This window comes from Ammodytes marinus (assembly GCF_949987685.1).
Source record: "Ammodytes marinus genome assembly, chromosome: 17".
Lineage (NCBI taxonomy): Eukaryota > Metazoa > Chordata > Actinopteri > Uranoscopiformes > Ammodytidae > Ammodytes > Ammodytes marinus.
The window spans coordinates 7,470,518-7,497,487 of NC_137221.1; the positions used below are offsets into that span (position 1 = coordinate 7,470,518).

At 43.1% G+C, this 26,970-nt stretch overlaps 2 protein-coding genes across 4 annotated transcripts in view; both read right to left on the bottom strand.

The window, feature by feature from the left end:
• The window catches only part of zc3h12ab (zinc finger CCCH-type containing 12Ab), a 184,661-nt gene extending 167,471 nt beyond the window's left edge, over window positions 1-17,190 (bottom strand). The window contains exons 1-6 of one of the 3 annotated variants that reach the window (XR_013845314.1): window positions 17,080-17,190; window positions 15,452-15,996; window positions 12,738-12,877; window positions 10,539-10,773; window positions 10,350-10,450; window positions 8,880-10,087 (exon numbers count right to left, since the gene is read on the bottom strand). Coding sequence is in view for 2 of the 3 variants with exons in the window: in XM_080045789.1 (XP_079901915.1) it covers window positions 9,120-10,087; window positions 10,350-10,450; window positions 10,539-10,773; window positions 12,738-12,877; window positions 15,452-15,975 (1,968 nt within the window). In the remaining variant the exon portion in view is untranslated. Of the gene's footprint in view, window positions 1-8,045; window positions 10,088-10,349; window positions 10,451-10,538; window positions 10,774-12,737; window positions 12,878-15,451; window positions 15,997-17,079 lie in introns of those variants that run through there. The other 2 variants (XM_080045789.1, XM_080045790.1) reach the window with 2 other exon arrangements.
• Window positions 951-3,851, bottom strand: smim13 (small integral membrane protein 13). The gene is made up of 2 exons (XM_080045493.1): window positions 3,388-3,851; window positions 951-2,291 (listed from the first exon to the last, which is right to left on the bottom strand). Exons 1-2 carry the CDS (start codon window positions 3,461-3,463, stop codon window positions 2,104-2,106), a joined length of 264 nt encoding a protein of 87 aa, XP_079901619.1. The 5' UTR covers window positions 3,464-3,851; the 3' UTR covers window positions 951-2,103.
• Window positions 17,191-26,970: the final 9,780 nt, after the last annotated feature.

Genomic DNA, 26,970 nt, shown 5'->3' on the forward strand with positions numbered 1-26,970 from the left:
TTGAGTTTATATTTAACTTATTGCCTTTTGTTCCATAAAACTTTCAAAATACATTTGTTTTTATCCTTAAGACCTATGTTTGCAGTCCCGATCAAAGGGTTACATTAAGTATGAGCTCTTTAGAAATAAGTATAACACTAATGATCCTCAAGGTTGCAATAGCTTCACCCTGGTCATAGACTATAACATGGCCCTTAAAAGCTAGACAGACTCAATTTAAATAATAGATGTGGTACCTTCATTCACCGCATTGCCTTCTTCACTGGAGTCAGGACCTCTTTTATATAGTCTATGGTCAGGACATGTGTTTTTGTGTCAGCGTTTTATTTTTAGTGTTTTATTTGTTTTTTTGCATCTGTTTTTGTTTGTGAATTCCACTTAAAAACAAAACAGCTGCGTGTTTCGGTCCGGGGAAACTTCATGATTCCAAACCTGCTGCAACTGGGCTTTAAATGTTTATTCATTGGAACCCTTTCCTACATTGTCTTCACACCTGATGGTTATCAAAGGTCAAATTATTTATTCCAGACTGGAATTAGGCTGTTAGACATGTTCACATTTTATTCTTTATCCACCAGGATTCATCCTCACAAATACTGAATAGACTGAATAACAAAGTGATAAACCATGTACTATCTTGCTCATTTGTTTGAGCAATGTTTTCTATCAGTGCCATACTGCCCCCTTGTGTTCAAACTCCACGATGGCAGCTGGAAATTAAGACGACACCTGTGGCATCCAGTAAATACACTAAAAGCCAGAGATATTCAATTAATTGTGAAGTAACCATGAGGATAAGCTTCACATTCTCATATTTAAGAAGCTAAATTATTCAAATATTTGCAGATTAGTTTTCTGCTTATTGACATCATTTTGGCTCAAACTAAAATGAATTAGATAGATGGGTAATAATGGTTATTTTTTATTATTATTCAGGGAATTTATGGCAAAATATATTTATTTAAAAAAAACACTTGAACCATTCATCACATTTCCTTCAGAGTGACATTTTCCTTAAAAAAAAAGATTGAAAAAAACAGTCCAACATTATTTTATGTCATTATTTATTTGAAGCTACAGCTCCACCGAAGAAGATGCCGATAAAAAGGTGCAAAGAGAGTTACATGAGATTCACCTGGAGGGAGAACGTTACATAAATATCCACTAGAAGGCCCTGGTCAGCTTTCGATTTACCGTGTCATGGAAACCAAGCTTCTGTTTTGTCAGAATTACAAAAAAGGAGGCCAAGTAATAAACAGTGGCTGCCATTTTAGACAGACACTGGTACAGACAGAGGCACAAGGGAACGGGAGAGGACAGCAGCCATTTCCTTAAAACTTGCTCCTGACTCTTCAAGTAATACATCTATTTAAAAAGAAAGGGTGAAGAAAAAAGGTCACATTTAACACAACTGGAAAAAAGCTGTGTCTTTTTTTTATCGTCTTCCTTATGACGCCTTCGGGGCCCATTATCTACTGGGTGAGACCGTGTCCACCCTCACTGGATGGTTAGTCCACAATACACTGGGTACATTGTGCAAGAATCAACAAAATGACGGCAGAAACATTCCTTTCATTGCACTTTGTTACGGTTTTAAAAAGAAAGTCAAACTGTCAGTTTGTACAAATCACTGTTTCAGTTGTTGAAATGATGTAGACGAGAATGAAGTAGGACATACTTCAGCTAAAAAAACAAACAAGATTAAAACATGTACGTGAAGAGAATGAACATATCTCTTTGTGTGATGGTAGGTGGCAGGAAGCAGCGTTGAATGAAAGCCGGCCGTCACTATTGCAGGTTTAACATGAGGAGACTCACTAGTGCTCAGTACACAAATGGATTGTACGTCATTTAAAAACACACCAACGGGTGACATAGAGAAATGGACAGTAATGTAAGTGAATGGCTTTTCCCTTTTAAAGCCAGGAGATCTGCCTGGTCAGTTTTAAAGTGTCCCGGTGAAGAAGAAGAGGAGGGGGCACACTCTGGTCTTTTGTAGTGTAGGGCGTGGGGTCTGGGGGGGAAATATGTCTGATGGTGACGTGTGCCGTTGGTAGAGTTGTCATGGTGAGTAGTAGACAGTGGCTGTCTAGGAGGGGTCTATTAGGTGCTTTCTGGGAAGGCGACTCTTTGGCGTGCGGTGCGGGGCCGGGTCCGTGTTTGGGCGCTGGCTGGGCGCTCACTCTTGGGTTCGGACGGCTGCGTCTCGGCTGGCGGGGTCGTGGCGTCCCCTATCAGCTCACGCAGGAACTTGAACTTGGACAGGAAAAGCTGCCAGACTACATACCAACCTGAGAGGCAAAGAAGAGGGGAAAAATACAGTTTTTAGAGGGAAATGAAAGGTGTTTTTATAGCCAGACATGCTCAAGTTGCTCTTTTTGTGACTCATGTATTAACCTTTCAAAGATGTTTGCAAATCACAGAAGGTTGTTAAGCTTAACTTGGCTGTTTTGAAGGTAATTTAAGAATCCTGAAAGACTTGTTTAACCATCTTCTTCAATAAATATTCTGGCAGCTACACGATAAAGACGACTTTTTATCAATTTCTCAAACCAGCATGGCAGCCAAAAATCAGAGAGCCTTATTAGAATAACACAATAAGCAACATTTTTTGTGAAACAATGGTATGCTTTAAAAAAAAAAAATCAGTAAATCAGAGGTGGTACACTACACCTGATTGGCTAGATCGAGTGTAAGACAAACGAGGGACAGAGCTTGCACCTGCAGACCTGAGAGGGGGAACCACTAACCCCCCTCTGCAGAAGGGTAAAAATAGAAACTCCTCACTGCTATCGAAAAACCTCCAAGAAACTCAATACACTCTGAACTACAGTGACACACTGGTGACGTTTAAACAGGTGTCATATACTGCTTACTACAGCAAAATGGATTTAAGACCTAATTTCTTTAATGCCCCTCACAATGAAATTGAAGGCCAATTTTGCCAAAAACAAAACTGTAGAGAAAAAATAAAAAAATAATATATGGTTCAGTGTTGATTTTGTTGTTTAGTTACAGAGCGATCAACACAAATTTTCCCCAAAAACACATTAAAAATAAATTGAATTTAACGAAACTTTTTTAGAAGACAGTTCTTTATTCTAAGAAACTTATTTTATTAGAGTAACAAAATCGTATTTAAGACAGTTCTAGGATATTTTAAGCTCAAAGTTCAGATCATTGGATTTGGGACTTTTTAAGGAATATTTGGGACATTTAGGTAATTTCCTCCCGTTAGTCATCAGGAACGTGATCCAGTCAATCAGCTGTTGCACCCTCTTTGTGTCCTCACTGACTGAATCCGGCTTTATTGAAAACCCTAACCCAATGACAACAGTTTGGCATCGTTATGTAAGTCATTATATGTTAAGTTTGTTTTGAACTCACCAAACAGCATGAAGAGTAGCGCGCAGACAAGTGTGGCCACAATGACCAGCAGAGTGAGCCCGACACTTTGCCACATATTAGCGACAGCAACAGCATTTAATGAGGATGAGAAGGTGTGTTTATCTGCCTATCTCCAAACAAAGAAGAAAATAATGTAGCCTGGTGTTATCTGAGTCAGATAGCTAGCCGAGACGCAAGAGAGATAGGGCTAAACAAACAGCAGCACATCGCAAACTCTCGTCAGCTTGTTTTGCTACTTAGCTAGTTAGCTAACAGACGGAGTCGCGGTAGTTTTTACGAGCCCACGGAGAAGCTGTCACGTTAACTGAAGGTTAGCGGGTCACGGCGGGGTAAAGTCCTTATTCTATGTGCTGCTACATAACTGCAACATGTATGTATTTGCTGGTTCTACTAACAGACGAGGTAGAGCGAGCAGCAGCTGCAGTAACTGGGTTAAGACAACAACCAGCGTCATGGAACTGATTCACACTGCGCGTGCGCGAACGACGTTTGAATTCTGGGTAGTGAAGTTTCAAAGTGACAACCGTATATTATATTGAAGAAGGAGCTAATGACAATACAAGGGGACATTTTAATAAAAATCTGATTCTAATAAGGTCTCATGACTTTGTCGACACAGGGCCTCTGACCACACAAAATACATTTTGAACTTTTATATTCAACTTTGGGTGTTATATTCTGCTTTTTGTCAAAAATAACCTGCAATTAAAATGTAATAGGCAAGAACACAACTAGTTTTGAGTTCAGTTTTGCGGCAAATATAAAATATGAAATGCTGTGAAATCAAATGTATTTATCAAACTTTGACATCATTTAATTTGTAATAAATAGCACAATATGTTTCATCTGAGAAGTGCTATTTGATATAGTAAACAAAAAAACGAGTTATATGAGCAGGTCAACGAAGCCTACAGGCCAGATTCATGCAGCACGTAAGGACATAACATGTTGAAAATAATTATACAAACTGTCAGCTTGTGAAGATACTTCTCCCAGTTTGTGCTTGCGTTGACTGTTCTTCTTTTCTTGTTCATTCTTCTTTAGTAACTGAATCCACGAAGAACACTGTTGAATTCATTCCTATAACCAGCAGGAGGCGTTATTAACACACTAATATTATTTTCTTCTGCACAGCACGTGAGCAACTTCAGACTTTTGCACTTATGATTATGTTCTCATTGTGAGGCTGTGAAGTAGGTAAAGTAGATGTTGAGGAGTGTCTTATCTGGAGACGCATTTAAAGCAGACAGTGAGCGGTGCATGTCCCTGTTTAAAGTCAATAGACTGTTGAGACATTCACAGGAAAGAAAGATAACTTTATTAAAATGAAAGGTACTTTATTACATGATGTTTCAGAAAACATAAATACAGCATGTACAGATCCATTCAATCTCTTTCTCTCCTAAAGCTATAGTGTGTAACTTTTTCATATGAATGACGCTTACATTTAAGTCATTGCCAAACGAGTTGACACAAAGTTTATTAGGTCTATCAGCTCCAAAAAACTGTCTGTATTTCTTAATATGGCAGTGTTTACAAACTATTTGTAGGCAAGGCAAGTTTCTTTACACTCAGTTTCATAATTCAGACACAAGGCAGTTCAAAGTGCTTTACAGGGGCTAATAAAAATAAGTTTTATAGAATAGAGAAAAAAATTGAAAGCGTAAAACAGGTTCTGAAATGGGTTTGTGTTTTCCATTGTTATAGTATAACATATATGTTGATGCTTTTACTTAAGTAACATTTGCAGGAGTTTGACCTGAAACAGGGTATTTTCACCTTGTCGTATTGGCACGTCCTCCACCTCTGTAAGGGCTCCAGGAAGAACACGTCATGTCTTGACTTGCGAGCCCATTGCAATGAAGCGTTGCCTTTCACACCAGCCGCAGTATTTGCATATTATGTTAAGGTGCAGACAAAAGATGAGTCATGCTTCAAGATGGAATTTTAAACTGGAGTTAGTAGAACAGTGTGTCCAAACAAAATAACTGATAGCATTGAGGGTTTTAACTGACAAGATTATTATTATTCTCAGCTAATTTAAGTTATCAGTGTCAAAGTTTGAAGTGGTTATGATGGATATTTGTATAATAATGCATTAAACGATTAACTTAAAACAACTATACAACTTGCTCACCTTTTCCATTTCTGTGAATGTGGGTGGTTTCAGGTTGACAGTATTGACTTTACTCCACATGTTTAATTCAAGGCTAAATAGCTGCTGCTCCATGTTTGTGTATAGCAATGTAATGCACCATTGATTTAAACAGCCGCTCATTCTGTTAAAATACTCAATGAAAGTATTGTATAATTTCTTCGGTGACAAAATTACTTCAGCAAAGATGATAGCTAGGGTATTCTTTGGATCAAATGCCTTTCAGATTGTGATGATGTGTTTTATATTATTGGAATATTATTACTGATATTTTAACATCCTCCACAGAAAAAAACTGTTGAAATACAATTGCAAAAATATGTTCAGGCTATATTTTCCTTCCCACAACATTATTTGATGCTTTTAGTTGCTAATTTACAAAAGATTATCAGTTTAATTTTTATCATACAGTATTTACACATTTAACTACAATTAGACAATAGAGTATTTCTCAGTTCCACCTCCTCACTCTGGTATGTGCACACCTGTGCTTTTAAATAGGAATTTTATCTGCACCGTTTGGGAAAAGTACATAGAGAGCCGAACAAAGTGTTTCCGTGAATGAGTCACACATGTCTTTTTTGTCTTGTTGTTTGTGTCACGTCACGTAGCATAAACAGGTTCACAATGTAACAATACGACGCAACGAACAATGACTCATTAAAATTAACTGCATGTTTCAGGGAAATGCAGTGTGACTGGTGTACGTGGATGGGATCATTGAAAGGAATGAAAAACATTTCAAATAAGAAAAACATCTTGAGTAGCTTTTGGGTTTTTTCCAGTAACTGATTAAAATGAAACTTTTTCTTTGTCGCCTCTGCACACGCTTTGTTATCTGATGGATCATTATCTGATCCTCCTGCCAAAACATTTGACCTCGTTTTTTTATTTGAAAAAGCGCTGCTGCATTGGTGTTTCTTTCTTTCGTCTCAGTTCAAGTTTAACTCAGTTTATTTAAGAAGGGGACTGTGCAAAACAAAATAAAACACATGATAATACCTGGGTAGTAGTCCCCTGGCATCTATGTTAAAAAGTTTTTGTTTTGTTTTGTTAGGAAATCGTACTAAAATGCTTAAAGTTCAGCTGTGTCGATGACCTTTTGGCACTGTGCTTTCAGTCTAACAGATGTTTTACAGAACAGATGGTAGGCTACGTGCACATCAGTGCTATGCAAAGACAACACACCTGTTCTGTATGTGGTACATGTGCACACACACATCCACACCTCCACTAATTTGCATATAGTGAGTGGAGGAACACCTGAGTGCATTTACTCATTGCAGCTTATGCAAATAGTAAATAGTTGTACTTTACTTGAGTATTTCCACTTATTGACTTTATACTTCTACTCCTCTACATTTAAGGCAGGAATATTCTTCTTTTTAGTCCACTACATTCATTTTGAAACTTTACATTTTAGGATTGATTTGATACAAAACATATTATAAATGATAAAACTTTGATATAGTAAATATTATAACAGTAAAATATTAAATAGTCATAACATGCAAACACAATATTATAACAATCAGAGGATATTTTCTGTCTTATGAGTGACAGTTCTTCTTTATGTATTCTGTATAAAAAAAACTAAATGGAACAATGCACACAATTTGTAACATTTGAAGCTTGTGTATCAACAAGAAGTCTCCTTATGCTAAACCCTCAGAGCAAGTCCAATGTTTGTATTGAAATAGAAATTTGCATACACATCTTTGCAAAACTCCTAGGGTAAAATTACGTCATTTGGTAACCTTTTTACAATTGGAATAGACTTGCAATCAAAAGGGCGCACCCTAATAACAAATTGGTCTAATTTCAAAAATTCTTAAATGTGTCGGAGCATAAAAGAGGCCTCAGGTAACTTCTACTGAAGAAAAGCTATACGTTTGTATTGTGAGTTTAGCCAAAGTAGAGCTCTAATGAAGTATAAATGTGCATTGATAAAACGATTGTGTTATATATTCACAGTATTGCATCATTGTATGGCGACAGTCTTTACACTGTACAGTATGTACTATAAAATTGCAGCCGATTGTAAGACAAGAAAAAACGCCCTAACTTTAAAAAAGGAGAAATTAAAGAGTTTTTTGACTATGTGAGGGAATCGAAATGGGCGTTGGTAGCTGTTATTTGACATGTTATAGAACAAACAATAAATCCATTAATCAAGAAAATAAATAAATAAAATAAATTGGATATCAATAATTATTAATTGCAGCATCAGATGCAACACAAGGTTCTGACATGGGCATGTATTTTGTGAGTTACTGTTTTGTCCAAATCTATTTTAGATGGGACATTACAGTTGCACAAAAGATTGGGTGTGATGAACTGGATTTACGTGAGAAGACAAGACTTGCTCAGACACAAAAAATTAGAAAACTTAATGAGTGGTTTCACAGTAAGTGGTAAATCAAACCATCATGACATGTACTTTTTATTACAACCATTTATTTTTTATTTCATAACAGGGAGATTGTATTACTGTTACTCAACATTCACATCAAAACAGTCCTAGATTGTCATGCTCTGCGATCTCACCATTTATATTACAACTATATATAAACCCTGACACTGACTTATCATCGCTTGGGTCAGATCCCAAAAAGTTGGACATGTATTTTCTGATATTCTCATCCCAATATGAACAATTGTAATGTGCAAATGTGTGTGCTGCTTGATTGTGTAATGTGTGTGAGTGTGATGCGTGTGTTGTTGATTATACAGTGTGTGCGCTGCTTATATTTGTTGATTGTGTCTTGTGTTTTTTAAGCTACTGTCATGTGCCCCCTTTAAATTGCCCTTCGGGGACGAATAAAATGATTTGAATTTAATTGAATTGAAATTATCACAGTTACAAATATATACACACAATAAATAAACAGAGCTGGGTATATTAAAACATTACAAAAAAAATGTTCAGTTTCAAATCTTGTTTTTTTTCTGAGATGAATTATTATTTACATTTAGAATTATTAATTGTGACTCCTGATAACACAACACTATCATTTCATCGAAACACTCTAACTGAAGTGTTGATGAGCAGTGAAGGCATTGGTGCACAGTGCCAATATGACAAAAAAAGGTGCCACAGTAAAGCAAATAACATACAATTAAATGAATACCTGTATGACAGTGTCAGTTGGTTTAATTACAGTAGATTCTATGGCAAACAGTTGCATTGGATTGCAAGATAATACCCCACAAATTGGACACTGAATGTACCTGAAGAGTATTATTGGGGTGTTGCGTCGTGAGGAGATATTCCCTGATTTTGACAACAAGCATTCTCCAGAATCACTGACTCCACCTTTAAAATTTAATTTTTTCCCATTTATTAAAAAATAAATAAAGATACAATTTGTATCAACGGCATATTGCCTCTTTTTCGATCCAGTTCACCGAAGCAACTCAAAATGTAACGTATATGCCAGAGCATTCAAAAACTGTTTAAAAGCAAGGTGGATACCACAATACAAATGTACACAAACTCATGTTTATCTTTGCAGTCTTTCCACTGAAAGACCTGGGTTCAGGCCGACTCTAGATCTCATCTGTTCTGACTCTGCAGTTTAAGGATCTCAGCCACTAGCATCTGTGGATCCATCATCTGAGGAAACATATCCATGGCCGCGTCTACTAAGTTTGCACTGAAGATAGCAAGGAGCTTCTTCTTTACGACCTCTCTCTCCTTGCTACCTCCAGGACTTGGTGGTGCCCCCTGGGGAGGGTCCCAGTGTGAGTGCTCCCTGGGTGGGCTGCGGACCGCCGAAGGGTGAGCCCCAAACGGATCGGACCAATACTGCGATTGGTGCTGCTGCTGGAGGTGACTGTACGCAGGCATGCCGACCGGGTATGCCCCGTAACTGGCATAAAGAGGTGCACTGTAGGGAGACATATCAGAGTTGTGTCCTCTGTAGGGCCCCATGCTGTATTGCTGGTTGTGGTGCTGGAACGCTGGTGTGTTCCCCCAAGAGGAGGGGCCTTCTGAACAGCAGCTGCACAGCGCGCTTCTCTGGGGGCAGTACTGTTGCTGACTTGCACTGTGGGGGTGCTGACAGACACCGTATGGCACCCCCAGCTTGCTATCATACATACTCCAAGGAGCATCCATTGGCTGACTGTCTATGGAGCCTAAACCAGAGTCCATCTGCTCCTGAGATCCTTTATGCAGTACGGAGCTGTGGTCAGAAGACGAGTATTGGCTGGTCCTCTCCTTCCGCGGTGTGGCCTTCTTGCTAGAGCGGTGAGTCACCTTCACCTGAGCGACAAGTTCATTTTTCAGATTTTTCGTCAAAGAGCCACTATCGTGTCCCAGAGTCAGTTTCTTTGCCATGTCCTCCACCAGCGAGAGGCTCTGTCCAGGTACAGGACTAGAGCGAGCTGAAGATTGTTTCTGAGCAGTGGAGGGGTGCTTATTAGCGTTCTCCCTTAGCTCATCGGCAACCAGGCGATTGGACTGTTTGGCACGCTCTGGGTGGAGGAATTTACATTTGATTCCATAAGTACATTTCTTTCCTGAAAGAAAAACAGTGAACTTGGTCAAATTTGGTCAAAAGTTATTACCAAAGTTATGACTATTCATTTTGAGGGGAACATGAATGTTTCTACCAAATGTCATGACAATCCATCCAAAAGATTTTGAGACATTTCAGTTTGCCCCATAGTGGTGGAGCGACCATCTATAGAGCTGCTAGTACCACCATAGTTTTTAAGTCACATCTCATTTAAAACACTGCCAGTCAGGACCAGTAATGTGTCATTGAAGTAGACATCTCACCATAAGGGCATGTCTTCTTTTTCTGCGTCTTCGGAAACCTCCGTAGGAAGTTATCCAGTGTCGGGCCATGGCGACCAAGAGGATCATCAGGAGGCATAAACCTGAGTAAAGATGAAATTAAAAGATTAGTCTTAAAGGGTTGCCTACAGCTTCACACATGAGATCTGCATCAAGAAAAGCAGAACTCACTTGTTATTAACGAACGAGTACATGAGCAGCCTCTCCTCGATGAAACGCTTCCACTCCGGCTTGTTCCTCTGGAGGTCCCTGAACATGTCGTTGGACACCATGATGCCGTCAGACTCGAAGGCCTCCTTAACAACGAAGAAGTCGTCGTTACAGACCACTCGTTTGCCTTCCAAACATCGCGACGGGGTGAAAACCAGAATCTTCTTCCTCTCCAGGTCTCGCAGAATTTCCTGATCTGTAAAACCAAGCATAAAGTCACTTTAGGTCAGGGGTGTCCAAACTTTTTTCACTGAGGGCCACATACAGAAAAATCTACGAAGGGCCGGGCCACTTCGCAAAAATAACACATTTATCAGGACATGTAGCTGCTCTGATGTTTAGTTTCATAGTGTCTTCGTAAATTGTAATCCTTCTTCACGGCAACACTTTCCTTGCACATTAAACAGACACATTTCCCCTCTTGTTTATATGCCATTGATACACCCAGTGTTTTCTGCCTTTGCGTCCAATGTCCAGCAGGGTGAAAATAGTATCCAGCCGAGGTCCCGACCCTCCTAGGGAGGTCCGGGGGTATGCCCCCCCGGGGAGATTTTTTAAAGTTTTTAAAGTGAAATGCATGAATCTGGTGCACTTTGAGAGGGAAATTAAGAGGCTAAATCTGAAGAATTTTGTATGAAAAAAAAATGGAGACACTGTGTCAGATGAATTAGAAGCTATTGGAGAAGGACACATAGATTTTCCATAATAATATTAATTTAAAATAAAATATTATGCAGGGTCCTCTGGGATGGGCTTGTTGCTCTTTTTCTTTTATGGGACATATTTCTCTGTAATATAATGAGTGCATTTAAATTATTTAAAAATTAAAAGCGCGCCATATTACATTATATTTTTAAAATGTGCCACGGGCCAATCAATCAGTGTTTGACACCCCTACACTAGTGGGTTAACTAAGAAATGCAAAAAAAAATTAATAATAATTATATTATATTATTATATTTTTAAAATCGGCCGCGGGCCAATAAACAGCGGGCCGCGGACCGCAGTTGGCCCGCGGGCCGTAGTTTGGACACCCCTGCTTTAGGTAGTTGGTAAACCATAAATAACGGATGTTTTCGCCACTTAGGGGGCAGCAGACAAAAAGTCAACAACATTGACAAAAAAGTTTTAAGTTGATATGACTAACTTCTTAGAAAACAGTTGTCGATTTAGATATCCACCATTACTTAGCAACAATACCATTCATTTTCTGTTGTGTTTGTGTCCACCTAATGAATGTAAGTTCAGGTTCATCACTTTAAGTTAATGATAGACTAATAAAGGAATAAATATCTATTGAGGAAGCCAAAGTTTCCAGCAGAGCGATTTAGCCTAGTTAAATATTAATCAAGTGTCCAAAGAGAACTTCCTGTTACGAAACAATGTTTCAGCATGAGAGCAATCTGTTCATCTACATACAGCAAACAATTAGTCAGAACAAATGTAGGTCATCAAAGGCTGTTATAACCGACAATTCAAATGGTTATCTGTTGGCATCACAAAACCATCGGAAAAACCCTGCATTTTTATCTTTTGAGCTATAGCGAGGTAAACTGCAGACAGTTCATTTACTTGTGAACATTTGGGTAGAGAAAAAAAACCCTCCATGGGGTATTTCCAATTTTGACAAACACGGCCCAATCTGAGATTTGATCAGAACAAATCATTTCCTGCTCTTTTAATGGAGCTCTGGCTTTCAAGTCTATGCAAACCAAAAACCATTTAAAAATAGGTTTAGCTAAGAGTTATTTTCATTATTGATTATTATTATGCCAATTAGTTTCTTGGATAATCTTTTACTTTAAAATATGTATTCATTGTGTTGAGGGATTCCTGCAATCACACATATTTAATTCTAACAAAATATCAAACAAAAGTGTAAAATGTCATTAACACTTCACAGAACACAATTTGGCATATTTAAATGTCTTATTTTATCTGACCAGCAGCAGTCTAAATATTCAGTTTACCAACACAATAAACAGCCAAAGTCAGCAAAGTCTAACTTTAGAGTAGCTGGAACCTAAAAATACATGACCTCACCCCACCATGCCTTGGTTTGGATTAACAATGAGGGCAGTGTTGTCTGCGATTCACGGTGCAAGACGAAGCAGGAAGTATAAAACTTCAAAACAGACATGAATGTCCATCCCCTCTCACCTGTGATGGGAACATCTGGCCTGGGATGCTCCTTCCTCCACGAGGGAACAAACACAGTGATTTCAGTGTGGCCTCGGTCCAGGAAATAGTTCACAGTCAGTTGGATTCCCCGACACGAGAAAACTTCCTTGTTCCCGTGGCTGAATGAATGAATGGATGGAAACCAGGAAAAACTAATTATAAACCAGAAACATTTAGACAAAGTCGCCTTCACACCCCGGAGAAAAAAAAAACATTTTGCTATGTACTGTGAATAGAACAAGGCACATGTCTCAACCAGGTTAATGATTGAGTCATGGATATTACCCAGACTAAGGCTGCAAAAAATAGCCATTGTCAAGGATTTAGGAGTGACAGGAAAGATTCAGCACTCTCTGGAGGCAAATTCAAATATATATCAGGAAATCAATATAGGACTGTACATTAGTGAGCCAGACAGTTTTTTTAAAGTCACTCACAAGGTGAATTTCCCAAAATGTAAAACTAGTTCTCGGTTTGTCCCATTTTGCATATGTCCCATGTGAACAGTTAAGCCAGAGAGCGATGTTCGCCTGAGGAGGTATTTCCAGTATTTCTTTTGAGCCTTCAGATTTATCTTGTTTCTTGTCTGCTGTAAACAAATAAAGTATTATTTCTGCTATATGTGGTTTGAAGTAAAGTGGTTGTTGAGCTTGGCAGCAAAATATTTAAACACGACACACTGTCATTGTCTCTTCATGTGAGCAACAAAAAACAAAAACGGTTGTCAGTGTTCTGAGCCCTCAGGGACATTTTTGGACGTGTCAGGTTTTAAATCAAAGACAAAGAAGACGACAAGGAGAGAGGTAGCTTATAGGTGTAAAATGCTGTCAGGCCTGTTTGCTGTTGATATAAGGTCTATAAGTCAAGATTACAAGAAGAGTCTCATACAGGCCTATAGAAGTACATGCTCTGATTTGCATACTGCGACTGCCTGTCTGCAACGTGCCTGAACGGGCGTGTCTGGTTTTAAAAGACTAGAGGACACAGGGGTGTGTATTCTCCAAGTTTATACACTGTCCTTTCTGCCATCTATTATGCTTACTCACGAGGTAAAAGGTTGCATGTGCCCAGAGGCAGAGTTCCCTAAACGACTGTCAATAAAGTGGTGCTGAAAACCAGAGCAGATAAAAACAGTTCCTGCTTGTCTTTTAACACTTCATGACAACTTCCAACACCGAGGGAAAATCATGTGCTGATAATTTCTGCCAACCACAGAAAGACAACAGTTGTGTGACACTGTAATTATGTAAATGGACCGCTCCGACTAAAGAATTGGTATTTTGAGTTTTAAACTTGTGATTTCTCAAGTTATTATGTGAAACTAAGAAGTGTGATGTCATAACTGTAACGGTGTGAAATGTGCTAATGATGCTAACGAGACAATGCAGCCAACACTGTTTAAAAATGTGTTGGAGGCTACTGAATGTTCATAGAAAGACAAAAATGCCAGTCTTAGTTAATAAAACCTTAGTGAAAAAAACGAACCCTATACCCCCATAATTTATCATTATTATAACCAAAATACAAACGATTCGGTGGAACAGTAAATTCGTTTTTTTGCCTTTCAGGTAGGGCTGCTCGATTATGGCAAAAATGATAATCACGATTATTTTGATTGATATTGTAATCACGGTTATTAAAGATGATTATTCATTGTAGGGATGCACCAAAATGAAAATTCAGCCAATTCTTTCAACATTACATAAACAAAACTCCCAATTGTGCTCCTCAAACATAGCCTACAACTAAAGAGCCACACAAAATAAATAATCAGTAAAACCTTTGAATCTAAGAGTAAAATGTATATTTTACTAGGGATGTGATTGTGAACCATTCATTGATGTGTACTTCGACTTATAAGAGGAGGTAGGCTATGAATCTACAAAAAGATCGACTTCTTGCCTTCTTTTGTTTTTGCAGTGCACGTTGAGTTGCTGTAAAAAAAAACTACACCACAGCTGACACCGTAATGTTCAGACTTCAGAATTTGCATCAGAGTGCTGATCATAAAAATTAGACAACGTTAACGTGCAGGAATCCCCGACTATCATTTTACCCGTAAAGCCACAGAGCTTTTCTGCGCGGCGGCTCACACCGGCAAGTTCTCACAGTGAATGACACCGTTACCCACCGCCATCACAGTGTCTCACTCACACTATGTTTCAACGAGTGAAACGCTGCTTCAATCGCGCAAGGCTTTTGTGTTTCGGTGTAACATCCTGGACGAGCGTTTTAACTTTATGCTGAATAAACATAAAGCACTGGAATCGCTGAAAGCGACAGTGTTCGGGCGGGGCGGAGCGCAGGTGGAGACAGAAGGGTGCGCTGCATTTACTACACATGACCCGGCGTGCCGCACAATAACCGTTTTATTACGATTATCTTGTTTTCATGATCGAGGGAAGCCAAAATTGTAACCGAAATCGAAATTCAATTAATCGCCCAGGCGCAGGTATTTTATGTTATATGTATCGCCTTTAGACTGTAAAAATAGGGAGGGTGTGTTGGTTTATCTCCAAGATGAACAAATAGTGAATAATTGGTTGACGTTGACTTGAGGTGAAATTAAATGGGATAAAAGTGACACATTTTAGAAGTAAGAACCACTGAACTTGTTAGATTTAAAATAAAGAAATGTATCAACAAATTAACTTCCAGAACTAGTCAATAACTTCAGCTGTAGTTTATCTCACCTCATGGCCACATTGCTCCCGTCTATAACAATGGGTCTGAGAGCGTCTTCGTCCTCTCCGCTCTCGTCTTTGCTCTGAGGAGACGTTGCAGTGAAAGGCAGCAGCAGCGTGGGACCCCCAGGCTGATGTGGGTCTCCGTTGGGCACCAGCACCGACATGGTGGTAACGGGCCCCTGCTGCATGGCCTCACGACTGGCCCGCATCTGAACCAGCTCCCCAAGAACTTTATCAGTGTCCATGTTGGGGCCATATTTCTGCTGCACTGCCAGGACCTGAGCCGTGGAGTACCCGAGTTTGTGGAAGAAGTCCAGGTGGGCTTCAGAGGGCTGGGGGTCCGGGGACGGGAACGGGGATGGGGACGGGTGAGGTTCACCGGGAAACATTCTCTCACAGGGTGGACGGGAGGAGTGTGGAGCAGGGAGCAGCGAAGGGAAGATCCATGTAGAAGTGTCAGGGGATGAGAGGTTGTTTTGGTTTTTACTCCACGGGTGTTCAGACGGGAAAAGAGTAAATTCAGCGTTCATCTCTTCTCTAGCATTATACACCTGTTTGGAGAAAACACAGAGAATAAATGTACATGTGTGTGACCTGTCTGTGCTCCTAAAAGATCGATTACATAATAATCCCTTAATCGATTCAGTGTCAAAAATGCTAGTATTAAAGTATCTGTTTTCTGCTTCTCCACTGTGGGAATTTGCAGATTTTTTTTGTCTTTCTGTTTAAAATAAGAAAATTAATATCTTTGGGTTTTAGTCAGATAAAAAAAAATAAAGTAGTGTGACTTGTTATGGGCAAAGCAATCAATTAATTACATTTAGTAGATACTGTACGTTTCACTGCACTACATTTATCTAATAACTTTAGTTAACTGTATATTCAGGTTTAAAGATACACTTGGCAAATATAGAAATTAATTTAAGATTTTTTTATTATTATAGGTGAAGAAGACAACACTTTATTGATCCAAAGAGGATGGAAATTCACATGCAGTTTATAAAGTTAATACTACGTTATTATAAGCCATTATGCATCACAAATTTTTAACTTTAGGTAGCCTTTATTTGCATAGGCTACTTATTTTGTTCTGATTTTCATCATCATATTTTTATATTTATTGAAGGACTTTTACTTTCACTGTGGTAGAAGACATGGGTACTACTTTCTTCCATCTCTGGCAACTAGTCATAATAATCACTATTTTATTTTATTAAAAAAAAATGTAAGCCCAACTTGGTGACGTCTTCAAAAGTCTTGTTTTGTCCAAAATCCATAAAGTTGCACTTGACTAAATAAAACAGAGAAAAGCAGCGAATCATCACATGATTTGAGATGCAGAAACCAGTGAATATTTGAGTTATTTTCTTCGCTATAAATGACTGAAAATATGTTTTGTAGGCTTCAACTCTGATCCTCATCCCATCTTCAAAAAAGTTGTAAAAGAGTTTAAAATATAAAAGAGAAGTGAGCGGGGAAACAAGCGATTCGATTTCTATGTCAAACTTTCACTAACAAAATGAATGACATAACAGTGAAACTATGACGTTTTCTCAGTCCGTGGTACATTCAATAAAAACTCACTACTTATTTGTCTGCCTAAACTTTAATTTGACAACAGAAGAGAGACTTACCTTACCGACCCTTGGACGTGTCTTTTCGCTCAGGTGAACTAGTTATAAATGCTCCACCGCACGCTTCTCGTTCAGTTGTATGCCGGTATACAAGGAAGTCAGGGTTTTCCCTTTTTCTTGTCTTCAGGAAACAACCAGTGGCAGGCGACCAACGTGCAGGTTTGGGCGAGTCCTATGGGCGAGTCACATGTCGATACTCCAAAGTGAAAACTGTGATCTAACTGTCGCTGTGTTCAGTTAATGAAGGAGAAAGAGGTGGGACAATACTAAAAGATTTATGAGATTTAGGTCATAACTGTGAGAATAAATGCATTAGCTTTTATAATTGTGTACATTTAAAATTATCTTTAAACATATTTATAAGTTTATTCAGATCCATTCTGCATAATGAATCCTTTTAGTTTTTGTACTTTAGGTATATTTTGAATACTTCTTTTTAGTTTGAATACTTTGTTTTAATTATTGACTTTGTTCTAGATATGAGAGCTTATTTTTTTTAAAGACTTTTTCCAAAACCACCAACAGCATCGAAGTATACTTAAAGTACTAGAAGTAAAAGTATTAAAGCGTTGATCCAGAATGGGACAGAATAATGTGTTTTATATTATTGTATTATAACAAGCAGCTGATAAATGAAGCCAACTATAATTTGTTTACAGCTTTGGGAAAAAAGACTACTCAGAATAATCAGTGTCTTTACTATTATGTGGTTGAGTGAAATGAACATTTTTATTTCATTCTATAGATGAATGAAAACATTGTAAAACCTGATGGCCCATCTCACCCCAGCATGATTTGACAACAATCCAAAGAGCTTCCAGTGGTCTTAAAATGTCAAAAATCTAGTTTGTGTGTCCTAACCTCCAGGCTGGGACCCACTCCTGTAGGCACTGCTTCAAGATAAGTTTGTACTTTTTATCGAAGAACAACTGCACAAGCCTGAGTTGATTTACAGGTTCCACGTACCTTGTAATTACAGATGTGGTGCTCAAAGTTTTCTGCATACTTTTTGATCCTGACTGAGATAATTGATTGGTGTTGTTGAGAATTTTGTAAACTGACGATAAGTATGTTGCGATTGCTTTAGGTGTGTTGGTGTCTTGGTTTGACAAACATTTAAGTAGTATATGGAAAACGGTAAAGAAGGAGAAAATGTCAATTGATTGATGTCAGTAAAGGCCAAAGTTCAGGTGGAAGACACACATTTTTGAAATTTGTGAAATTTGTTTAAGAGGGAGGACACACATTTGTAACACACTTGTCTTTTACCTCTGAAGTCTTACTGTAGTATTGTACTTTAAGTACAAGTAGTAAAATAATTCATTGTGCACCATGGCCAATTATGGAAAAAATGTATAGGCCTATTATCGGATTATGGTTAAAGGGGTACTATTGTAAAGTGGCGGTAAAGTGAGCTGCAGCTTGCTGACCAGTTGACCAGTTATAATGATAGATGAGGTAAGTTTTGTTGCACAATTTAGTTAATCGCAGTTTGATATCAGTTCTCTGGCTGTTATGGCGAGCTGGTTGAGCTTGTTTATATACGGAACATGCTTGGGTAAGTGCAAAAACACCACATCCTCTGGAGTACTTCAAAATAAGTGTACCACCTACCACATGTTTTTGAAACTCTAATGTTGCTACCCATCTACCCATGTGTATTATGTAAACTGTTTTGTAAACATTACCTGACACGTGGAGCCTACTTTAATTTACTTTATTTTATATATAACAATATTCCTATTTTGCTTGTTCACCGAAAAGGTGAAGCAGGAGCCCGATGCGCAGCTCTTTATTTCTTGCGAGTGGCCCGTTTGCTCTACATTATCCCTTACTTATTTTATATACAACAATATTACTTAATTTACTACTTGGTAGCTTAAATCCCCCCGTTATTGAAATCATAATCATAGTTAGTATCAATAATGATCACTGTGGATAAATAACTGTTACTTTGGGTAACAGACTGTTACTACCTACCTACTAGTCTCGCACAGCCAGACAACACTGCTGCTGCTAGCTACGGACCTGAAGTACAGACATTGGTTGCGTTCCGAATCGCATACTCTTTCTTTTTTTCTATTCTACATACTACATCCGACGATAAAAAGAATCTAGTTAGAATGCAGTAGGCATACTATTGGGACATACTTTACTCTCTTATTTCATCATAACATTGCGCCTTGATCTTGCCTCTTGCTTTTATATCCGTCGCATCCCCGTTTGTTTTCATATGGAGGCTTCGTCGATGTTACGTCACTTCACGTGCGCACTGGATTGTGGGTCAGAATCGCCCAAATAGGATGCACTTTTCAACACTAACAATCTTGGCCGCATGAAGTAGGACATCCGGGTACTTCTAACCATCCTAAATCTGGCCATAAGAATCGGGACATCCTAAATCTTTTTTCTACATACTATATGGTAGAAAGTATGCGATTCGGAACGCAACCATTGTTTGGATCGATCGCTTCCTGTTATATCAATCAGTGGACAGATGTCTACAAACAGTTACACACTAGAACTTAGAAATATTAAGCCTTTTTTGATCAATAAACCCCTGTATTGATCAATATTTAGCCTCAATACATTAACTTATTGTATATAGTTAGTAGCTGTCCGTTGCATGCTAGTCTGTTGTTCACCCTGTCGGTCTTTATTTCTCGAGAGTGACCCGTTTGCTAATATCCCTTAAATAGGCCTATAATGTTATCCACTGCTGGGTGGCTTGTACATTCCCCCCTGGGGATCAATAAAATCTTAAGTTAATCATTGTTATAGTCAAAGTTATTTGTTGATTATTTTATAGTTATCTAAAAGTAGCTACAAGTGTCAAATAAATGTAGAGGAGGAAAGTTCAATCTCTTAGAAGAGTGGAGTAGACCAAAGTATTAAAAAATGAAAACATCCAAGTATAGATACATACATATACATTATACTGAGTATATTTTCCTGAATTTTAATACAGAGAATATTAATTTTAATGATATATGTATGATTCCATTTAACCTCGATGACATTTGCGCCTTCTCAACTGTGGTTCTGGCTTGTGCTCTGCTGGAGGAGGGAGGTCAGGGAGCACAGGGGGATGTGGGCCAGGTTCTGGTTCTGCTGGAGGAGGGAGGTCAGGGAGCACAGGGGGAGGATGCGGGCCAGGCTCTGGTCCTGCGGATGGCTCAGGTGATGGTTCAGGGTCTGGTCCTGCGGATGGCTCAGGTGATGGTTCAGGGTCTGGTCCTGCGGATGGCTCAGGTGATGGTTCAGGGTCTGGTCCTGCGGATGGCTCAGGTGATGGTTCAGGGTCTGGTCCTGCGGATGGCTCAGGTGATGGTTCAGGGTCTGGTCCTGCGGATGGCTCAGGTGATGGTTCAGGGTCTGGTCCTGCGGATGGCTCAGGTGATGGTTCAGGGTCTGGTCCTGCGGATGGCTCAGGTGATGGTTCAGGGTCTGGTCCTGCGGATGGCTCAGGTGATGGTTCAGGGTCTGGTCCTGCGGATGGCTCAGGTGATGGTTCAGGGTCTGGTTCTGCGGATGGCTCAGGTGATGGTTCAGGGTCTGGTTCTGCGGATGGCTCAGGTGATGGTTCAGGGTCTGGTTCTGCGGATGGCTCAGGTGATGGTTCAGGGTCTGGTCCTGCGGATGGCTCAGGTGATGGTTCAGGGTCTGGTTCTGCGGATGGCTCAGGTGATGGTTCAGGGTCTGGTTCTGCGGATGGCTCAGGTGATGGTTCAGGGTCTGGTTCTGCGGATGGCTCAGGTGATGGTTCAGGGTCTGGTTCTGCGGATGGCTCAGGTGATGGTTCAGGGTCTGGTTCTGCGGATGGCTCAGGTGATGGTTCAGGGTCTGGTTCTGCGGATGGCTCAGGTGATGGTTCAGGGTCTGGTTCTGCGGATGGCTCAGGTGATGGTTCAGGGTCTGGTTCTGCGGATGGCTCAGGTGATGGTTCAGGGTCTGCTTCTGCGGATGGCTCAGGTGATGGTTCAGGGTCTGGTTCTGCGGATGGCTCAGGTGATGGTTCAGGGTCTGCTTCTGCGGATGGCTCAGGTGATGGTTCAGGGTCTGGTTCTGCGGATGGCTCAGGTGATGGTTCAGGGTCTGCTTCTGCGGATGGCTCAGGTGATGGTTCAGGGTCTGGTTCTGCGGATGGCTCAGGTGATGGTTCAGGGTCTGGTTCTGCGGATGGCTCAGGTGATGGTTCAGGGTCTGGTTCTGCGGATGGCTCAGGTGATGGTTCAGGGTCTGGTTCTGCGGATGGCTCAGGTGATGGTTCAGGGTCTGGTTCTGCGGATGGCTCAGGTGATGGTTCAGGGTCTGGTTCTGCGGATGGCTCAGGTGATGGTTCAGGGTCTGGTTCTGCGGATGGCTCAGGTGATGGTTCAGGGTCTGGTTCTGCGGATGGCTCAGGTGATGGTTCAGGGTCTGGTTCTGCGGATGGCTCAGGTGATGGTTCAGGGTCTGCTTCTGCGGATGGCTCAGGTGATGGTTCAGGGTCTGGTTCTGCGGATGGCTCAGGTGATGGTTCAGGGTCTGGTTCTGCGGATGGCTCAGGTGATGGTTCAGGGTCTGGTTCTGCGGATGGCTCAGGTGATGGTTCAGGGTCTGCTTCTGCGGATGGCTCAGGTGATGGTTCAGGGTCTGCTTCTGCGGATGGCTCAGGTGATGGTTCAGGGTCTGCTTCTGCGGATGGCTCAGGTGATGGTTCAGGGTCTGCTTCTGCGGATGGCTCAGGTGATGGTTCAGGGTCTGGTTCTGCGGATGGCTCAGGTGATGGTTCAGGGTCTGCTTCTGCGGATGGCTCAGGTGATGGTTCAGGGTCTGGTTCTGCGGATGGCTCAGGTGATGGTTCAGGGTCTGCTTCTGCGGATGGCTCAGGTGATGGTTCAGGGTCTGCTTCTGCGGATGGCTCAGGTGATGGTTCAGGGTCTGCTTCTGCGGATGGCTCAGGTGATGGTTCAGGGTCTGGTTCTGCGGATGGCTCAGGTGATGGTTCAGGGTCTGCTTCTGCGGATGGCTCAGGTGATGGTTCAGGGTCTGGTTCTGCGGATGGCTCAGGTGATGGTTCAGGGTCTGCTTCTGCGGATGGCTCAGGTGATGGTTCAGGGTCTGGTTCTGCGGATGGCTCAGGTGATGGTTCAGGGTCTGCTTCTGCGGATGGCTCAGGTGATGGTTCAGGGTCTGGTTCTGCGGATGGCTCAGGTGATGGTTCAGGGTCTGGTTCTGCGGATGGCTCAGGTGATGGTTCAGGGTCTGGTTCTGCGGATGGCTCAGGTGATGGTTCAGGGTCTGGTTCTGCGGATGGCTCAGGTGATGGTTCAGGGTCTGGTTCTGCGGATGGCTCAGGTGATGGTTCAGGGTCTGGTTCTGCGGATGGCTCAGGTGATGGTTCAGGGTCTGGTTCTGCGGATGGCTCAGGTGATGGTTCAGGGTCTGGTTCTGCGGATGGCTCAGGTGATGGTTCAGGGTCTGCTTCTGCGGATGGCTCAGGTGATGGTTCAGGGTCTGGTTCTGCGGATGGCTCAGGTGATGGTTCAGGGTCTGGTTCTGCGGATGGCTCAGGTGATGGTTCAGGGTCTGGTTCTGCGGATGGCTCAGGTGATGGTTCAGGGTCTGCTTCTGCGGATGGCTCAGGTGATGGTTCAGGGTCTGCTTCTGCGGATGGCTCAGGTGATGGTTCAGGGTCTGCTTCTGCGGATGGCTCAGGTGATGGTTCAGGGTCTGCTTCTGCGGATGGCTCAGGTGATGGTTCAGGGTCTGGTTCTGCGGATGGCTCAGGTGATGGTTCAGGGTCTGCTTCTGCGGATGGCTCAGGTGATGGTTCAGGGTCTGGTTCTGCGGATGGCTCAGGTGATGGTTCAGGGTCTGCTTCTGCGGATGGCTCAGGTGATGGTTCAGGGTCTGCTTCTGCGGATGGCTCAGGTGATGGTTCAGGGTCTGCTTCTGCGGATGGCTCAGGTGATGGTTCAGGGTCTGGTTCTGCGGATGGCTCAGGTGATGGTTCAGGGTCTGGTTCTGCGGATGGCTCAGGTGATGGTTCAGGGTCTGGTTCTGCGGATGGCTCAGGTGATGGTTCAGGGTCTGGTTCTGCGGATGGCTCAGGTGATGGTTCAGGGTCTGGTTCTGCGGATGGCTCAGGTGATGGTTCAGGGTCTGGTTCTGCGGATGGCTCAGGTGATGGTTCAGGGTCTGGTTCTGCGGATGGCTCAGGTGATGGTTCAGGGTCTGGTTCTGCGGATGGCTCAGGTGATGGTTCAGGGTCTGGTTCTGCGGATGGCTCAGGTGATGGTTCAGGGTCTGGTTCTGCGGATGGCTCAGGTGATGGTTCAGGGTCTGCTTCTGCGGATGGCTCAGGTGATGGTTCAGGGTCTGGTTCTGCGGATGGCTCAGGTGATGGTTCAGGGTCTGCTTCTGCGGATGGCTCAGGTGATGGTTCAGGGTCTGGTTCTGCGGATGGCTCAGGTGATGGTTCAGGGTCTGGTTCTGCGGATGGCTCAGGTGCTGGTTCAGGGTCTGGTTCTGCGGATGGCTCAGGTGATGGTTCAGGGTCTGGTTCTGCGGATGGCTCAGGTGATGGTTCAGGGTCTGGTTCTGCGGATGGCTCAGGTGCTGGTTCAGGGTCTGGTTCTGCGGATGGCTCAGGTGCTGGTTCAGGGTCTGGTTCAGGTTGTGGTTCAGGTTCAGGTTCTGGTTCAGGTTCTGGCACTGGCTCTGGTTCAGGTTCTGGTTCTGGTTCAGGCTCTGGTTCAGGCTCTGGTTCAGGTTCTGGTTCAGGTTCTGGTTCAGGTTCTGGCTCTGGCTCTGGTTCAGGTTCAGGTTCAGGTTCTGGTTCTGGTTCAGGTTCTGGCTCTGGTTCAGGCTCTGGTTCTGCGGATGGCTCAGGTGCTGGTTCAGGTTCTGGTTCAGGTTCAGGTTCTGGTTCAGGCTTTGGTTCTGGTTCTGGTTCTGGTTCTGGTTCAGGCTCTGGTTCTGCGGATGGCTCAGGTGCTGGTTCAGGGTCTGGTTCAGGTTGTGGTTCAGGTTCAGGTTCTGGTTCAGGTTCTGGCACTGGCTCTGGTTCAGGTTCTGGTTCTGGTTCAGGCTCTGGTTCAGGCTCTGGTTCAGGTTCTGGTTCAGGTTCTGGTTCAGGTTCTGGCTCTGGCTCTGGTTCAGGTTCAGGTTCAGGTTCTGGTTCTGGTTCAGGTTCTGGCTCTGGTTCAGGCTCTGGTTCTGCGGATGGCTCAGGTGCTGGTTCAGGTTCTGGTTCAGGTTCAGGTTCTGGTTCAGGCTTTGGTTCTGGTTCTGGTTCTGGTTCTGGTTCAGGCTCTGGTTCTGGTTCTGGTTCAGGCTCTGGTTCTGGTTCTGGTTCAGGCTCTGGTTCAGGTTCAGGTTCAGGCTCTGGTTCAGGTTCTGGTTCAGGTTCAGGTTCTGGCTCTGGTTCTGGTTCTGGTTCAGGTTCAGGTTCTGGTTCTGGCTCTGGTTCAAGCTCTGGTTCAGGCTCTGGTTCAGGTTCAGGTTCTGGCTCTGGCTCTGGCTCTGGTTCAGGCTCAGGTGCTGGTTCAGGTTCAGGCTCTGGTTCAGGCTCTGGTTCAGGCTCTGATTCTGCGGATGGCTCAGGTGCTGGTTCAGGCTCTGGTTCTGCGGATGGCTCAGGTGCTGGTTCAGGCTCTGGTTCAGGTTGTGGTTCAGGTTCAGGTTCAGGCTCTGGTTCAGGCTCTGGTTCTGGTTCTGGTTCTGGTTCAGGTTCTGGCTTTGGCTCTGGTTCAGGCTCTGGTTCAGGTTCTGGTTCAGGTTCTGGTTCAGGTTCTGGCTCTGTCTCTGGTTCAGGTTCAGGTTCTGGTTCTGGTTCAGGTTCTGGCTCTGGTTCATGCTCTGGTTCTGGTTCTGGTTCAGGTTCAGGCTCTGGTTCTGGTTCAGGTTCTGGTTCTGGTTCAGGTTCAGGTTCTGGCTCTGGCTCTGGCTCTGGTTCAGGTTCTGGTTCTGGTTCAGGTTCTGGCTCTGGTTCAGGCTCTGGTTCTGCAGATGGCTCAGGTGCTGGTTCAGGTTCTGGTTCAGGTTCAGGCTCTGGTTCAGGCTCTGGTTCAGGTTCTGGTTCAGGCTCTGGTTCAGGTTCTGGTTCAGGCTCTGGTTCAGGTTCAGGTTCAGGTTCAGGCTCTGGTTCTGGTTCAGGTTCTGGTTCTGTTTCAGGTTCAGGTTCAGGTTCTGGTTCTGGTTCAGGTTCAGGTTCAGGCTCTGGTTCAGGTTCAGGTTCAGGTTCTGGTTCTGGCTCTGGTTCAGGTTCTGGTTCAGGCTCAGGTTCAGGTTCAGGTTCAGGTTCAGGCTCTGGTTCAGGTTCTGGTTCTGGTTCAGGTTCTTGTTCTGGTTCAGGTTCTGGCTCTGGCTCTGGTTCTGGTTCTGGTTCTGGTTCTGGTTCAGGTTCTGGCTCTGGTTCTAGTGCTGGTTCAGGTTCTGGCTCTGGCTCTGGCTCTGGTTCAGGCTCAGGTTCTGGTTCAGGTTCAGGCTCTGGTTCAGGCTCTGGTTCAGGCTCTGGTTCTGGTTCTGGTTCAGGTTCTGGTTCTGGTTCAGGCTCTGGTTCTCCGGATGGCTCAGGTGCTGGTTCAGGCTCTGGTTCAGGTTCAGGCTCTGGTTCTGGTTCTGGTTCTGGTTCAGGTTCAGGTTTTGGCTCAGGCTCTGGTTCAGGTGCTGGTTCAGGTTTTGGTTCTGGCTCAGGCTCTGGTTCGGGCTCTGGTTCTGTTTCTGTTTGTGCTTCCGGATTTGGTTGTGGTGTTGTGTTAGGTTCTGGTTCTGGTTCTGGTTCAGGTTCTGGTTCTGGTTCAGGCTCTGGTTCTCCGGATGGCTCAGGTGCTGGTTCAGGCTCTGGTTCAGGTTCAGGTTCTGGCTCTGGCTCTGGCTCTGGTGCTGGTTCAGGTTTTGGTTCTGGCTCAGGCTCTGGTTCGGGCTCTGGTTCAGGCTCTGATTCTGCGGATGGCTCAGGTGCTGGTTCAGGCTCTGGTTCTGCGGATGGCTCAGGTGCTGGTTCAGGCTCTGGTTCAGGTTGTGGTTCAGGTTCAGGTTCAGGCTCTGGTTCAGGCTCTGGTTCTGGTTCTGGTTCTGGTTCTGGTTCAGGTTCTGGCTTTGGCTCTGGTTCAGGCTCTGGTTCAGGTTCTGGTTCAGGTTCTGGTTCAGGTTCTGGCTCTGTCTCTGGTTCAGGTTCAGGTTCTGGTTCTGGTTCAGGTTCTGGCTCTGGTTCATGCTCTGGTTCTGGTTCTGGTTCAGGTTCAGGCTCTGGTTCTGGTTCAGGTTCTGGTTCTGGTTCAGGTTCAGGTTCTGGCTCTGGCTCTGGTTCAGGTTCTGGTTCTGGTTCAGGTTCTGGCTCTGGTTCAGGCTCTGGTTCTGCAGATGGCTCAGGTGCTGGTTCAGGTTCTGGTTCAGGTTCAGGCTCTGGTTCAGGCTCTGGTTCAGGTTCTGGTTCAGGCTCTGGTTCAGGTTCTGGTTCAGGCTCTGGTTCAGGTTCAGGTTCAGGTTCAGGCTCTGGTTCTGGTTCAGGTTCTGGTTCTGGTTCAGGTTCAGGTTCAGGTTCTGGTTCTGGTTCAGGTTCAGGTTCAGGCTCTGGTTCAGGTTCAGGTTCAGGTTCTGGTTCTGGCTCTGGTTCAAGCTCTGGTTCAGGTTCAGGTTCCGGTTCAGGTTCAGGTTCTGGCTCTGGTTCAGGCTCAGGTTCTGGTTCAGGTTCAGGTTCAGGCTCTGGTTCAGGCTCTTTTTCAGCCTCTGGTTCTGGTTCTGGTTCAGGTTCTGGTTCTGGTTCAGGCTCTGGTTCTCCGGATGGTTCAGGCTCTGGTTCAGGTTCAGGCTCTGGTTCTGGTTCTGGTTCTGGTTCTGGTTCTGGTTCTGGTTCTGGTTTTGGCTCAGGCTCTGGTTCTGGTTCAGGCTCTGGTTCTGGTT